The sequence below is a fragment of the Zosterops lateralis genome (assembly GCF_965231275.1).
Source record: "Zosterops lateralis genome assembly, chromosome: 33".
Classification (NCBI taxonomy): Eukaryota; Metazoa; Chordata; class Aves; order Passeriformes; family Zosteropidae; genus Zosterops; species Zosterops lateralis.
Window position 1 is genome coordinate 2,937,018 of NC_139793.1, and position 14,512 is coordinate 2,951,529.

The window sequence follows — 14,512 nt, forward strand, 5'->3', positions numbered from 1 at the left end:
GCAACAACAACAGCGCCGCCGCCGCCCCTGCGGATGGGAGCGAGGGGGGAGTGAGGGGATAACCAGGCCCGGATGGGGAGAGAGAGAGAAAAACGAGCTCCGCCCGGTCTGCCCCGCACACAGCGAGTCCCTCCCGCCCTCCGGTACCGCAGCGAGCCCGTACCGAGCAGCACCGGGCGGTTTTCGGTGATAAACCCCGGCCCGGCCGCGCTCCCGGCCCCGCTCACCTCACGCCGCTCTCCCGCGCTCGCCGCTCTGGCGCCCGCCGCGCGCCGCGCCTCGCTCCGCCCCCACGCCGCCCCCGCAGCCAATGGCAGCGCGGCGTCTCAAGGCCGACCAATAGCGGCGAGCCCCGCCCGTTTCTCCCGGCCGCTGATTGGCCGCGCCCGCCGCTGGGGAGATGTGGGGCCAGGGGGCGTGGCTTAATGCGGAGGGCGTGGCCTCCCGTTGCTCCGCCCAAATAGGCGTGGTCAAGGCGGAGTGGGCGTGGCTTTACTCCTCTCCTATAGGGCATTTCTATAGGGGACCCTCCCTCCATAAAGGTGCCCTGAGTCCCCATGGACCCTCCCCAAATTATACAGGACACGCCCCCAAAATTAATTAAGGTCTCCATGGACCCCCCCCAAATTGTACAGGACACGCCCTCAAATTATTTAAATTCCCGAATTCTTTAAGGTAATTATTAATCATTTAATAAAAATTATTTCGGGGCACTAAGGGTTTCACCCTAAATTATTTAGGACCCTCCCCAAATTATACAGTGACCCCACAGATCCCCCTCCCCAGATTATATGAGACCCCCCCCTCCCCCCAAGGGCTGTATAGGAACCATATGAATCCCCCCACACCAAATTTATTTATATTTTGGGGCATCCAAGAACCCCAAAACTCCCCAAAAAAAGAGGCGGAGCCAGAGGTGGCAGCAGGTCCCTGTATTGACCCCCCCAAACCCCCCCAGACCCCCCAAAATCGGCCACTCACCAGGAGCAGCCAAGATTTTGGGGATCCCCCCCCACCCCAAATAAATTTGGGGACCCCCCACCCCACCCCCCGCCATGGTCAGGGTTGGGGTTTGATTTTTGGGGGGTGGGGGGGGGTCACACGAGGGTCCCGGGGGGTTGCGGGTCCAGGGGGGGAGGGGGGGTGGTCCCAGGGGTGTCCCCGGAGCTTCTGGGGGGGGAAAGGAGAGAAAAGTGCCCAAAAAAAAGGAGAAAAAAAAAGAGAAAAATGAAAATAAAGAGAGAAAAAAAAAATAAAATTGAACAGAAAAGGAAAGAGAAGAAAAAAGAGAAAAAAGGCGTTAGGCCCCCCCAAAATCAGCCCCCCCCAAATCTGCACCTCCCTCCCCCCTAAAATTCTGTCAGTCTCAATCCCTCCCCGAGACCCCAGACCCAAATGGAAGAAAGAGGGAAAAAAACAGAGGAGGAGCAGCAGAGACCCAAAATTGGGGGTTGGGGGGGGGGGAGACCCCAAATTTTGGGGGTGGGGGGGGGCTGAAAGGTCCCCAATGGGACCCTCAAATTTGGGGAGATTTTGGGGTTCCCTAAAGGACAGAGGAGGGGGGTCCCAAATTGGGTGAGGTGCTCATGGATTGGGGAGGGGGCTCCCCAAAATGAGAGGAGGGGGGATATTGAGACATGGGAGGGGTCCCCAAATTTGGGGGGGTGAAAGGGGAGGGGACCCCAATGGGACCTCCCCCAATTTGGGGAGATTTTGGGGGTCCCTGAAGGACTGAGGAGGGTCCCAAATTGGATGAGGTGCTCATTAATCGGGGAGGGGTCCTCAAAATGAGGGGAGGGGTCCCTAAATTTGGGGAGGGGGTCCCTAAAATTGGGGGAGTTGGACATTCAGACACAGGGAGGGGGGGCCCAACACCCGGGGGGGTCCCAAAAATTAGGGGGGGACATTCAGACATGGGGGGGGGGGGTCCCTAAAATAGAGGGGTGGGACATTTAGACCTGGGGGTCCCAGTGAATGGGGGGTCCCCCAAAATTGGGAGGGGACACATTCAGGCATGGGGGGGTCCCCAACACCCACAAGGGGGTCCCTAAATTGGAGGGGAACATTCAGATATGGGGGGGTCCCAATGAACAAGGGGGTCCCTTAATTGGGGGGAGAACATTCATATATAGGGGGGTCCCCAACACCCACAAGGGGGTCCCTAAAATAGAGGGGGGGAACATTCAGATATGGGGGCATCCCCAAAATTGGGGGGGGACATTCAGTTCCGGGGGTCCCAATGAACAAGGGAATCCCTTAATTGGGGGGGAACATTCAGATATGGGGGGGGTCCCAATGGATGAGGGGGGGTCCCCAAAAAAGGGGGGAACATTCAGATATGGGACTCCCAGTGACCCCAAACACCCACAAAGGAGGGAGGGGTCCCCAAAACCCAAAATGTGGGGGGGAGATTCAGACCCAGAGGTCCCAACATCCAGAGGGTCCCCAAAACAGGGAGAACATTCAGACACGGGACTCCAGCACCCACAGGGGGGTCCCCAAAAGCCACAAGGGGTCCCCAAAACACAGAGGACATTCAGACAACGGGACTCCCAGTACCCCAAACACCCACAATGGGGGAGCCCCCAAAACATGACGGGTACAAACATCCACAGGAGGGGTCCCAAACCCTCTCCCACCCCCCAAATTTCACACCAGGGGCTCTCTGTACCCCCACCTTGTCACCCCCACCCCGTACCTGGGCGCCAGAGCCCCGGCGTAACTCAACGAGTGCGGCAGCCCCGGGTGAGGAGGGGGATGTTGGGGACCCCCGGGGGGGTCCCGCCGACGTTGAGGGGCCACCCAAGCGCTCCCAGGGGTGGGGGGCACCCTTGGGACCGGGGGGGTCCCGGTGTGACGCAGGTACCAGTCCCTCAGCCCCTCCAGGGCCAACCACTTCTGGCTGCGGCGCTGCTCGGCCGAGGGCAGGGGGGCTCCCCCCGGGACCACCCCCCCTGAACCCCCAATTCGGAGTCTGGAGGATTCTGGGGGGGTCTCCGGGGGTCCCGAACCGCCCCAGTCGATCAAAGCCTCGGAGCTGTTGCTGCGGCGGGTGCGGGGGGCGGTGGGAGGGGGTGGGTTTTGGGGTGGGGGTCCCCCGAGTTGGGAATCTTGGCTGCCGGACCAGGGGCGGGGGGGTAAACCGGGGGCTTCGGGGCTGGAAAGGAGGAGGAGAGGGTTGTCAGGTTAAGGGGGTTTAAGGGTTTTGAAATGTGGCCCCTACCCTGGAAAAATATCCTGGAAAAAAATTTGCCTCCCTCAAGGAGAAAAAGGCTTCCCGGAAAAATTGTCTCCGTGCAAAAAAAAAAAAAAAAAAAAAAAAAAAAAAATCCCACCCTGAAAAGCCGCTCCCTAAAAAATCCACCCCTAAAAATTCCCCATGAAAATCCCCTTTGAAATCCCCCCGCCACAAAAAAAAATTCCCCAAAAAATCCCTCCCGAAAATTTCCTCCAAAAGTCCCCCCCCCCAAAAAAAATTCTCCCCTAAAATCCCATCAAAAATCTCACCACAAAAAAAAAAAAATCCTCCCCAAAAAAGCTGCCCCTAAAAATTCCCCATGAAAATCCTCCCCCGCAAAAAAATTCCCCCAAAAAAGCCACCCTGAAAAATTCCCTCCTGAAAATCCCCTCCAAAAACTCCCCCCCAAAACCCCTCGAAAAAAATCCCCCCCCAAAATCCCACCCCCCAAAATTCCCCATGAAAATCCCCTCCGAAATCCCCCCAGGAAAAAAAAAAAAAATCTCCCAAAAAACCCACCCCAAAAACCCTCAAAAAACTCTCCCCCAAAAAAAAAAAAAAAACCAAAACACAAAATCCACCCCCAAAAAATCCCTCAAAAATCTCCCCTACAAAATAAATCCCCCCCAAAAACACCCCCTAAAAAATCCCCCCTAAAAAATCCACCCCTAAAAATTCCCCATGAGAATCCCCTACAAAAAATCTCCCCCAAAAAATGCTCAAAAAACTTTCCCAAAAATCCCCCCACAAAAAAAAAAAAAAAATCCCCCAAAAAATTCCCCCCCAAAATCCCCTCAAAAATCCCCCACAAAAAAAAAATAAAAAAATCCCACCCCAAAAAATTCCCCCCAAAAAAACTCTCCCCAAAAAAACCCTCAAAAATTCCCCTCAAAAATTCCCCCCAAAAATCCCAACACTCCCCAAACCCTTTTCCCCAAAAAACCCCCATTTTCCTCCCAAAACACCCATTTTCCTCTCCAAAAAACCCATTTCCCCCCCAAAAAAAAATTTTCCCCCCACAAAACCCATTTTCCCTCCCCAAAAAAACCCCCATTTCCCCCCCAAAAATCCAGTTTTTTCCTTAAGAAACCCCTTTTTTCCTAAAAAAACTCCATTTTCCCCCCAAAACCCCATTCCCCCCCCATAAAACATGTTTCCCCCCTCAAAAAAACCCTTTTTCCTAAAAAAACCCCTTTTTCCCCAACCCCCCCTTTTTTTCCCCCCCAAAAATCCCCATTTTCCTCCCCAAAAACCCTTTTTCCCCCCCAAAAACCCTTTTTTCCCTAAAAAACCCCTTTTCCCCCAAAAAAGACCTTTTTTTCCCCAAAAAAACCCATTTTCCTCCCCAAAAACCCCTTTTTTTCCCCCCCCCAAAAAAATTCCCCCAATAAAACCCCATTTTTCCCCAAAAAAACCCTTTTTTCCCCAAACCACCCCCCCTTTATTTCCCCCTCAAAAAACCCATTTACCCCCTCAAAAAAACCCATTTTTTCCTAAAAAAACCCCCATTTTCCCCCCAAAACCCCCATTTTTCCCCAAAAACCCTTTTTTTCCCCCAAACTCTCACCGGGCCAGGGCGGCTCCGCGGCCGCTCCGGGTCAGGACGGGAGTGGCCGGGACACTGCGACCCTCGAGGCTGGAGGCGCTGCGGGGCAGGGTCCGTGCCGGGCTGCAAAGGGTTAATAGGGTTTGTTATGGGGTTATTGGGATTTTTATAGGGGAAATGGGGTTTTTATAGGGTTTTATAAAGAGGAAATGGGGTTTATAGGGGACACTGCGGCCCTCCAGGCTGTGAGGCGCTGCGGGGCAGGGTCCGTGCCGGGCTGCAAAGGGTTAATGGGGGTTTTTATAGGGTTTTTTATAGGGGAAATGGGGTTTTATAAATGGGAATAAAGGCAACCCTCAAGGCGCTGTGGGGCAGGATCCGCACCGGGCTGCAAGGGGTTAATGGGGTTGGTTATAGGGGAAATGGGGTTTTATGGGGTCTAATAAAGGGTTAATGGGGGTTTTATAGGGGTTTTATGGGGTTTAATAAAGGGTTAATGGGGGTTTTATAGGGGTTTTATGGGGTTTTATTAAGGGGAAATGGGGTTTTATAGGGAAATTTTTGACCCTCCAGGCTGGAGTGTCTGCGCCGGGCTGCAAGGGGTTAATGAGGGATGTTTTGGGGTTATTGGGGTTTTGTAGAGGAAATGGGGGTTTTATGAAGAGTTAATGGGGTTTTATCGGAGGAAAAGCGTGTTTTATAATGGCGAAATGGGTTTTTTTAGGGGGAAAAATGGGGGGTTTATAGGGTTTTATAAAGGGGAAATGGGGTTTTATAAAGGGGAAATGGGAATAAAGGTGGCCCTACAGGCTGGAGGCGCTGCGGGGCAGGGTCTGTGCCGGGCTGTAAAGGGTTAATAGGATTTGTATGGGGTTATTGGGGGTTTTATAGGGTTTTACAAAGGGGAAATGGGGTTTTATGGGGTTTAATAAAGGGTTAAAGGAGCTTTTATAGGGGAAAAAAGATGGCTTATAAATGGGAAACGGGGTTTTATAAGGGAAATCGGGTTTTTTAGGGGGGAAAAAAAGGTGTTTTATAGGGGAAATGGAGCTTGTTACACGGGAAATGGGGATTTTATTGGGGAACTGAGGGTGTTATGGGGGAAATAAAGAGGTTTTGGGGGGATAAAGGATTTTGAAGGGGATGAAGGAGTTTTTTTAAGGGGAAAAGCGTTTTTGAGGGAATAAAGGGATTTTTGGGGGAATAAAGGGACTTTTGGGGGAAATAAACTTATTTTTGGGGGAAATAAAGGCATTTTTGCGGGAGAAAAAAGGATTTTTGGGGGAATAAAGGGAATTTTTCTGGGAATAAATGGACTTTTGGGGAAAACAAAGTTATTTTTAGGGAGAATAAAGATATTTTTGGGGTAAAAAAGTAATTTTTGGTGACTCACCTGGCGGGGCTGGCCAGGGAGCTGCGGCGCCCGGGGGGCACCTCGGGGGTCCAGGGGGGGAGGGGCCGACGCTCGGGGCTGGAGCCCCCCCGGGGGGGGGAGGGGCGGCCAGGCCCGCCCGGGGGGGGTTTGGGGGGGGGCAGGGCACCTGTGGGAGACACGGGGGGGCAGGTGAGGGGTTTGAGGGGTCCCAGACACCCAGGTGACCCCCCCAGGTGTGCAGGTGAGACCCCCCAGGTGTGCAGATAACACCTCCAGGTGAGACCCCCCCAGGTGTGCAGATAACACCTCCAGGTGAGACCCCCCCAGGTGTGCAGGTGAGACTCCCTCAGGTGTACAGGTGAGACCCCCCTGGTGAGACCCCCCCAGGTGTGCAGGTGAGACCCCCCAGATGTGCAGGTGAGACCCCCCCAGGTGTGCAGATAACACCTCCAGGTGAGACCCCCCAAGGTGGACCCAGGTGTCCAGGTGAGCCCTCCAGGGGGTCCCAGATATCCAAACAATCCCCCTAAAGGGATCCAGGTGCCCAGGTAACCTCCCCAGGCTCACCCAGGTGTGCAGGTAACCCCTGCCAGGTGTGCAAGCAACTCCTCGACTCCCCCTGGGGGTCCCAGGTGCCCAGGTAACCCCCTCCCAAAGGGATCCAGGTGCCCAGGTAACCCCCCCAGGTGTGCAGGTGACACTCTAGGTGTACAGGTAACCCCCCAGGTAACGCCCCAGGTGTACAGGTAACCCCCCAGGTAACCCCCCTAGGTGTGCAGGTGAGACCCCAGGTGTACAGGTAACCCCCCAGGTAACTCCCAGGTGCCCCAAGGTGTACAGGTAACCCCCCAGGTAACCCCCCCAGGTGTGCAGGTGACACTCTAGGTGTACAGGTACCCCCCAGGTAACCCCCCCAGGTGTGCAGGTGAGACCCCAGGTGTACAGGTAACCCCCCAGGTGTACAGGTAACCCCCCAGGTGTACAGGTAACCCCCCAGGTAACCCCCCAGGTAACCCCCCAGGTGCCCCCAGGTGCCCCTCACCGTTCTCCAGCGCCGGGAGCTCGCACAGGGACCCGTTCTCATCTGGGGGGGGCAAAGGGGGGGGTCAGAGCTGTGGGACCCCCAAACCTGCCCCGACCCCAGACCCCGTTACCCACAAGGACCCCCAAGGACCTCCAATGTCCCCCAAGGACCCCTCCTCAATTCCCCAAAGACCCCCTGACCTCCCAATGCCCCAAAGGCCCCCAATGCCCAAAAGCCCCCAGTGCCCCGAAGCCCCCTAATGTCCCCAAAGTCCCCCTGGTGCCCTGAAGGGCCTCAGTGTCCCCAAAGCCCCCCAGTGTCCCCAAATTCCCCCTGTGACCCCAAATCCCCTGTGATCCCCCAATACCCCAAAGCCCCCCAATGTCCCCAAATCCCTCAGTGACCCCAAATCCCCCCAGTATCCCCAAAGCTCCCTGTGACCCAAAGCCCCTCAATGTCCCCAAATCCCCTGTGACCCCTCAACACGCCAATGTCCCCCCAGTGTCCCCAAAGCCCTGCAGTGTCCCCAAATCCCCTGTGACCCCCCAATGTCCCAAAGCCCCTCAATGCCCCAAAGCCCCCCCAGAGTCCCCAAATCCCCCTGTGACCCCAAACCCCCCCATGTCCCCGCAGTGTCCCCTCACCATGGCCGGGCCCCCCGAGCTGTGCCCTGCAATGTCCCTAAATTTCCCTTGACCCTCCAATACCCCAAAGCCCCACAATGCCCCAAACCCCCTCAATGTCCCCAAATCCCCCTGTGACCCCAAACCCCCAAGTGACCCCAAATCCCCCTGTGACCCCAAAGCCCCCCAAACCCCCCAGTGTCCCCTCACCGTGGCCGGGCCCCCCGAGCTGCGCCCGCAGCTGCCGCAGCCTCTGCGCCGCCTCCGCCTGGAGCCGCTGCCGCCGGCGCCGCTGCTCGGGCGGCAACCCCGGCACGGCGGCCAGACGGCGAGCGGCCTCCAGCACCTGGGTCTGCACCTGCACCTGGGCCTGGGCCTCACGGCGGGCCCGGGACACCTGGGGAGAGAGAGAATGGGGAATTGGAATGGCCAGGTGGACTACAGCACCTGGGTCTGCACCTGTACCTGCGCCTGGGCCTCACGGCAGGCCCGGGACACCTGGGGAGAGAAGAGAGAATTGAGAATGGGGAATGGGCTCCAGCACCTGGGTCTGCACCTGCACCTGGGCCTGGGCCTCACGGCGGGCCCCGGACACCTGGGGAGAGACAGAGAGAGAATTGAGAATAGCCAGGTGGACTACAGCACCTGTATCTGCACCTCATTCTGGGCTTGGCACACCTGGGAGAGAAAATGGGGAGAAATGTGGGGAAATGGGGAAAAGTGGGGAATTGGGAATGGCCAGGTGGACTCCAGCACCTGCACCTGGGTCTGTGCCTCATGGTGAGTTTGGCACACCTGGGGGAGAAAGTACAGGGAGAAAACAGGGATAAATGTGGGGAAATGGGGAATTGGGAATGGCCAGGTGGACTACAGCACCTGAACCTCCACCTGCACCTGGCCTGGGCCTTGCGCTGGGCTCGGCACACCTGGGGGAGAGATACAGGGAGAAAACAGGGATAAATGTGGGGAAAATGGGGAGAAAATGGGGAATTGGGAATGGCCAGGTGGACTCCAGCACTTGGATCTCACCTGTACCTGGCCTGGGCTTCACGGTGAGCCTGGGACACCTGGGGGAGAGAAAATGGGGGAAAATGTGGGAAAAATGGGGAAAAATGAGGAAAAGGGAAAGGGCTGAGTGGTCTCCAGGACTGAACTTGGGCCTGCACCTGAGCTCGGGCACACCTAGAGAGGAAAAACAGGGAGAAATGTGGGGAAAATGGGCTAAAATGGGGAAAAATGGGGAAAAATGGGGAAAAATGGGGAAATGGAAAATGCCTGGGCAGCCTCTGGGGCCTGGACCTGCACCTGGAGTGGGAAAAACAGGGAGAAATGTGGGGGAAAATGGGGAAAAATTGGAAAAAATGAGAAAAATGGGGGGGAAAGTGAGGGAAAACGGGGAAAAATGGGGAAAAATTGGGGAAAAATGGGGAAAAATTGGGGGAAAATGGGAAAAAATGGGGAAAAATGGGGGAAAACGGGGGAAAACGGGGGGAAAAAGGGGAAATGGGAAAGGACTGGGTGTATTCCAGCAGCTGCAGCTGTACCTGGGAGAAATGGGGGAAATGGGAAAGTAGGAAAAAACAGGAAAAAATGGGAAAAAGTGGAAAAAAATGGGAAGAAATGGGGGAAAGGGGAGGAAAGGGAAATCAGGAATAGGAAAAAAGGGATATCAGGAATGGAAGAAAAAGGAAATCAGGGATGGGGGAAAGGGAAATCAGGGATGGGGGAAAGGGGAAATCAGGGATGGAAGAAAAGGGAAATCAGGGATGGGGGAAAGGGAAATCAGGGATGGAAGAAAAGGGAAATCAGGGATGGGGGAAAGGGAAATCAGGGATGGGGGAAAGGGGAAAAAAAGGACAAAAATGGGGAAAATGGGGATGAGGAAAGAGAAAAATGGGACGGGGTGTGGGGACACCAGGGGACACCACGGGGACACCAAAGGGACACTGTGGGGACACCAAGGGAACCAGGGGGACACCAAAGGGACACCAAAGGGACACCTAGAGGGCCCAGGGGACACCGTGGGGACACCATGGGGACACCGTGGGACACCAGGGGACACCAGGGGACAGCAGAGGGACGTACCAGAGCGTGTGGGGACCTGCAGGACGGGGGGGTCCCCAGGTGACACACGGGGGGACGGGAACCACCGGCGGGACACAGGGGCCACTGCGGGGACACAGGGACACCAGGGGGTCACTGGGGACACTGAGGGGTCACAGGGGACACCGGGGGGTCACAGGGGGTCAGGGGACACACAGGGGACACTGCGGGGACACAGGGACAGCAGGGGGTCACTGGGGACACTGAGGGGTCACAGGGGACACCGGGGGGTCACTGGGGGTCAGGGGGCACACAGGGGACACTGCGGGGACACAGGGACAGCAGGGGGTCACTGGGGACACTGAGGGGTCACAGGGGACACCGGGGGGTCACTGGGGGTCAGGGGGCACACAGGGGACACCGGGGGGGTCACACAGGGGTCACACAGGGGACAGGGGACACTGCGGGGACACAGGGGACACCGGGGGGTCACTGGGGGTCAGGGGACACACAGGGGACACTGCGGGGACACAGGGGACACACAGGGGTCAGGGGACACTGAGGGGACACCCAGGGGACACCCAGGGGCCATTGAGGGGTCAGGGGACACCAGGGGACACCAGGGGGACATCACAGGGGACACAAGGGACACTGAGGGGTCAGGGGACACCCAGGGGCCACTGAGGGGTCACACAGGGGACACCATGGGGACACCACAGGGAGGACATGACAAGGACACACAGGGAGTGGGGCCACTGGAGGGGTCCGGGGCCAGGAGGGGACACACAGGGGACACTCTGGGGACACCCTGGGGACACCATGGCAGCTCCAGGACCACCCAGGGGACACCCAGGGTGTTGGGGGCCACCACGGTGGGTCCAGGAACCACCAAGGGACAGACAAGGGACACCAGGGGACACCACGGGGACACCCCAGGGGCCACCCAGGGCACAGGTGACAGCACGGGGACATGATGGGGACACAAAGGGAGTGGGGACACCCCAGGGGACACCCAGGGGTCACCCAGGGGTCACACAGAATGTGGGGACACTGGAAGGGTCCGGGGGCCACCAGGGGCCACCACGGGGACACCCAGGGGACCCCCAGGGTATGGGACCACCCCCAGGTGGGATTTGGGATTGGGACCCCCCAACCCTCCCCCACCTCCCCCCCCTCCAAAAGCTCATTTTAGCCTCCCCCCAACCCCCCCCAAAGGTCCCCAAATGTCCCCAAATGTCCCCAGACCCACCTCGGGGGGGGGTCCCCGGGGGGGTCCGGCCGAGCGGCGCCTTGGGGGGGGCTGGGGTCTCTCTCCAGGCTCCAGGGGGTACTCGGGGGGCAACTGCCCCGTCAGCTCCTGCACAGGGACAGGGACAGGGGTCAGGGGTCATTCAGGGGGTCACAGGGGTCACTCAGGGGATCTCAAGGGTCACTCAGGGGGTCCAAGAGGCCACTCAGGGTGGTCTGGGGGTCAGGGGTCATTCAGGGGGGACCTGGGGGTCCCAGGGGTCAGAGATCACTCAGGGGGGCCTGGGGGTCCTAGGGGACATTCAAGGTGGCCTGGGGGTCCCAGAGGTCACTCAGGGGGTCCCAGTGGTAAGAGGTCACTTAGGGGGGCCTGGGGGTCCCAGGGGTCACTCAGGGGTCATTCAGGGACCACCCAGGGGTCACCTAGGGGTCCCAGGCAGTCACTCAGGGGTCCTAGGGGATCACCCAGGGGTCACTCAGTGTCCCAGGGGTCACGAGGGGTCACTCAGGGGTCCCAGGGGTCATCCGGGAGTCACTGAGGGGTCACTGAAGGGTCACCCAGGGATCACTCAGGGGTCATTGTGGAGGTCATTGTGGAGGTCATTGTGGGGTCACTGAGGGGTCACCCGGGGGCTGAGGGGTCACTCTGGGGTCATTGTGGGGGTCACTGAGGGGTCACCCGGGGGTCACTGAGGGGTCACTCTGGGGTCATTGTGGGGGTCACTGAGGGGTCACCCGGGGGTCACTCACGGCCTCCTGCAGGCAGAGGCGCCGCAGCTCCCGCAGGCGCAGCCCCAGGGCCTGACGGAGCCCCCGCTGCCGCTCCCGCAGCTCCTGCAGCCGCCCCCCGGAGCCACCTGGGGGGACATGGGACAATCAGGGGACATGGGGACATGGGGACACACAGGGGACACACAGGGACACACAGGGACACACAGGGACACACAGGGACAGGGGCACTGCCGCTCCCGCAGCTCCTGCAGCCGCCCCCCGGAGCCACCTGGGGGGACATGGGACAATCAGGGGACATGGGGACACACAGGGACACACAGGGACACACAGGGACACACAGGGACACACAGGGACAGGGGCACTGCCGCTCCCGCAGCTCCTGCAGCCGCCCCCCGGAGCCACCTGGGGGGACATGGGGACAGTCAGGGGACATGGGGACATGGGGACACACAGGGACACACAGGGACAGGGGTGCTGCTGCTCCTGCAGCTCCTGCAGCCGCCCCCCAGAGCCACCTGGGGACAGGGGAGAGTGAAGGGACATGGGGACAGTGAGGGGTCACACAGGGGACAGGGACACACAGGGACAGGGGTGCTGCTGCTCCTGCAGCTCCTGCAGCCGCCCCCCGGAGCCACCTGGGGACAGGGGAGAGTGAAGGGACATGGGGACATACAGGGGACAGTCAGGGGACATGGGGACAATCAGGGGACATGGGGACAGTGAAGGGACAGTGAGGAGTCACACAGGGACACAGGGGACAGGGACACACAGGGGACACAGGGGCGCTGCCACTCCCGCAGCTCCTGCAGCCACCCCCCAGAGCCACCTGGGGGGACATGGGGACAGTCAGGGGACATGGGAACACACAGGGGACACCGGGGACAGTGAGGGGACACGGGGGACACTGAGAGGACAGGGACATGCAGGGACAGACAAGAACACAGGGGACAGTGAGGGGACAGGGACAAGACACACCCAGGGGACAGGGACAGGGGTTGGGGACACCAGGTGCCACCAGGGCTCCAGAACTGGGGCAGAATTCGGGGGGCTCTGGGGACATCAAGGGGTGGGGGTGACACCAGGGAGGAGTCAGAGGGACACGGACTGGGGACAGGGGGACAGGAACAGGGGACAGGGGTTGGGGACAGGGGCTGGGGACAGTAACAGGGGACAGGGATTAGGGATTCGGGACAGGAGACATGGGCTGGGGACACCAAGGGTTGGGGACAGGGGACAGGGGTTGGGGACGGGGACAGGGACAGGGGACACCAGGGGTTGGGGACAGGGGCTGGGGACACCAGGTGCCACCAGGGCTCCAGAACTGGGGCAGAGCTTGGGGGGGTTTCAGGGCCACCACAGGGACAGGGGTGACACCAGAGGGGTCAGGACAGGGGACAGGGACTGGGGACACCAGAGAGGCCACCAGGGGCTGGGGAAAAGGGTTGGGGACACCAAAGGTGCCACCAGGGCTTGGGGACATGGTGGGGGGGAGGGGAGTTCTGGGGGGGCCCTGGGGACACCACGGGGTGGCAGGAGGTGACACCAGGGATGTCCCCAAGGCCTGAGGAGGTGACAGGTGACACCAGGGAGGTGACAGGGACACCGGGGAGGTGACAAGGGACACTGGGGAGGGGACAGGTGACACAGGTGACACCAGGGAGGTGACAGGGACACCGGGGAGGTGACAAGGGACACTGGGGAGGGGACAGGTGACACAGGTGACACCAGGGAAGGGACAGGGGACACCGAGGAGGGGACAGGTGACCCCGGTGATGTCCCCAAGGCCTGGGGTGGGGACAGGTGACACTGAGGAGGTGACAGGGGACAAAGGGGACACCAGGGAGGGGACAGGTGACAAAGGCCACCCCGGGAAGGTGACAGGGCCCCCCCGGCCGTACCTGCGGGGCTGTAGCTGCCGGGGGCGAGGATGTGGCCCCTCACCTCCATGGCCGGCCCATGGGGTCACCCTGGGGGTCAAAGGTCACCTTTAGGGTCAAAGGTCACCTTTAGGGTGGCCCCACCCCGGCCCCTCCCCCCACTTCCGGCTTGCCCCTCCCCCCACGCCCGGATTGGACCCTGAACCCCCCAAAAAACCCCCCAAAAAAACCCCCAAAATGACCCTGGGGGGGTCACGGGGGGGTCACCCCGACCCTAAAATAGGACCCGCCCCCCCCCAAAAACGACCCGGGACCCCCCAAAACCCACCCCGGGGTGTCCCCACCCCCCCCAAAACAAACCCGCCCCCCAAAAGGGACCCCCAAAACCGGGGGTGTCCCCCTCCCCAAAAAAAGGGACCCGGGGAGGGGTCTGGGGGTTCCCCCATCCCCCAAAATCCCTAAAATACACCCAGGGGTGCCCCCAACCCCTAAAAAGTGACCCAGGGGGGTCCCAGGGGTGCCCCCCACCCAAAAAAAACCACATGGAGGGGGGTCTGGGGTCCCAAAACCCACTCAGGGGTCCGGGGCTCAGTCCCACCCCACAAATACACCCAGGGGTGCCCCCCCACCCAAAACGGGACCCAGGGGTCCCCCCACCCCCCCCAAAAAGCACCCAGGGGCGCCCGCAGCCCCCAAATACACCCCGGGGTGCCCCCACCCCCTAGAAAGGGACCCAGAGGTGTCCCCCCCACCCAAAAAGGGATCCGGGGGGGGGGTCTGGGGGTCTCCCCACCCCCCAAAATCCA

At 59.4% G+C, this 14,512-nt stretch overlaps 1 protein-coding gene across 1 annotated transcript; it reads right to left on the reverse strand.

Annotated features, from left to right (window-relative positions):
• Nucleotides 1-2,514: 2,514 nt before the first annotated feature.
• Nucleotides 2,515-13,776, reverse strand: CCDC120 (coiled-coil domain containing 120; the record flags this gene model as incomplete). Its single annotated transcript, XM_083881297.1, has 9 exons — nucleotides 2,515-3,157; nucleotides 4,806-4,907; nucleotides 6,178-6,325; nucleotides 7,202-7,243; nucleotides 8,017-8,203; nucleotides 9,892-9,975; nucleotides 11,099-11,206; nucleotides 11,848-11,954; nucleotides 13,728-13,776. The coding sequence occupies 9 exons, from the start codon at nucleotides 13,774-13,776 to the stop codon at nucleotides 2,650-2,652; spliced, it is 1,335 nt and encodes a 444-aa protein (XP_083737423.1). The 3' UTR covers nucleotides 2,515-2,649.
• Between the last annotated feature and the right edge of the window lie 736 nt (nucleotides 13,777-14,512).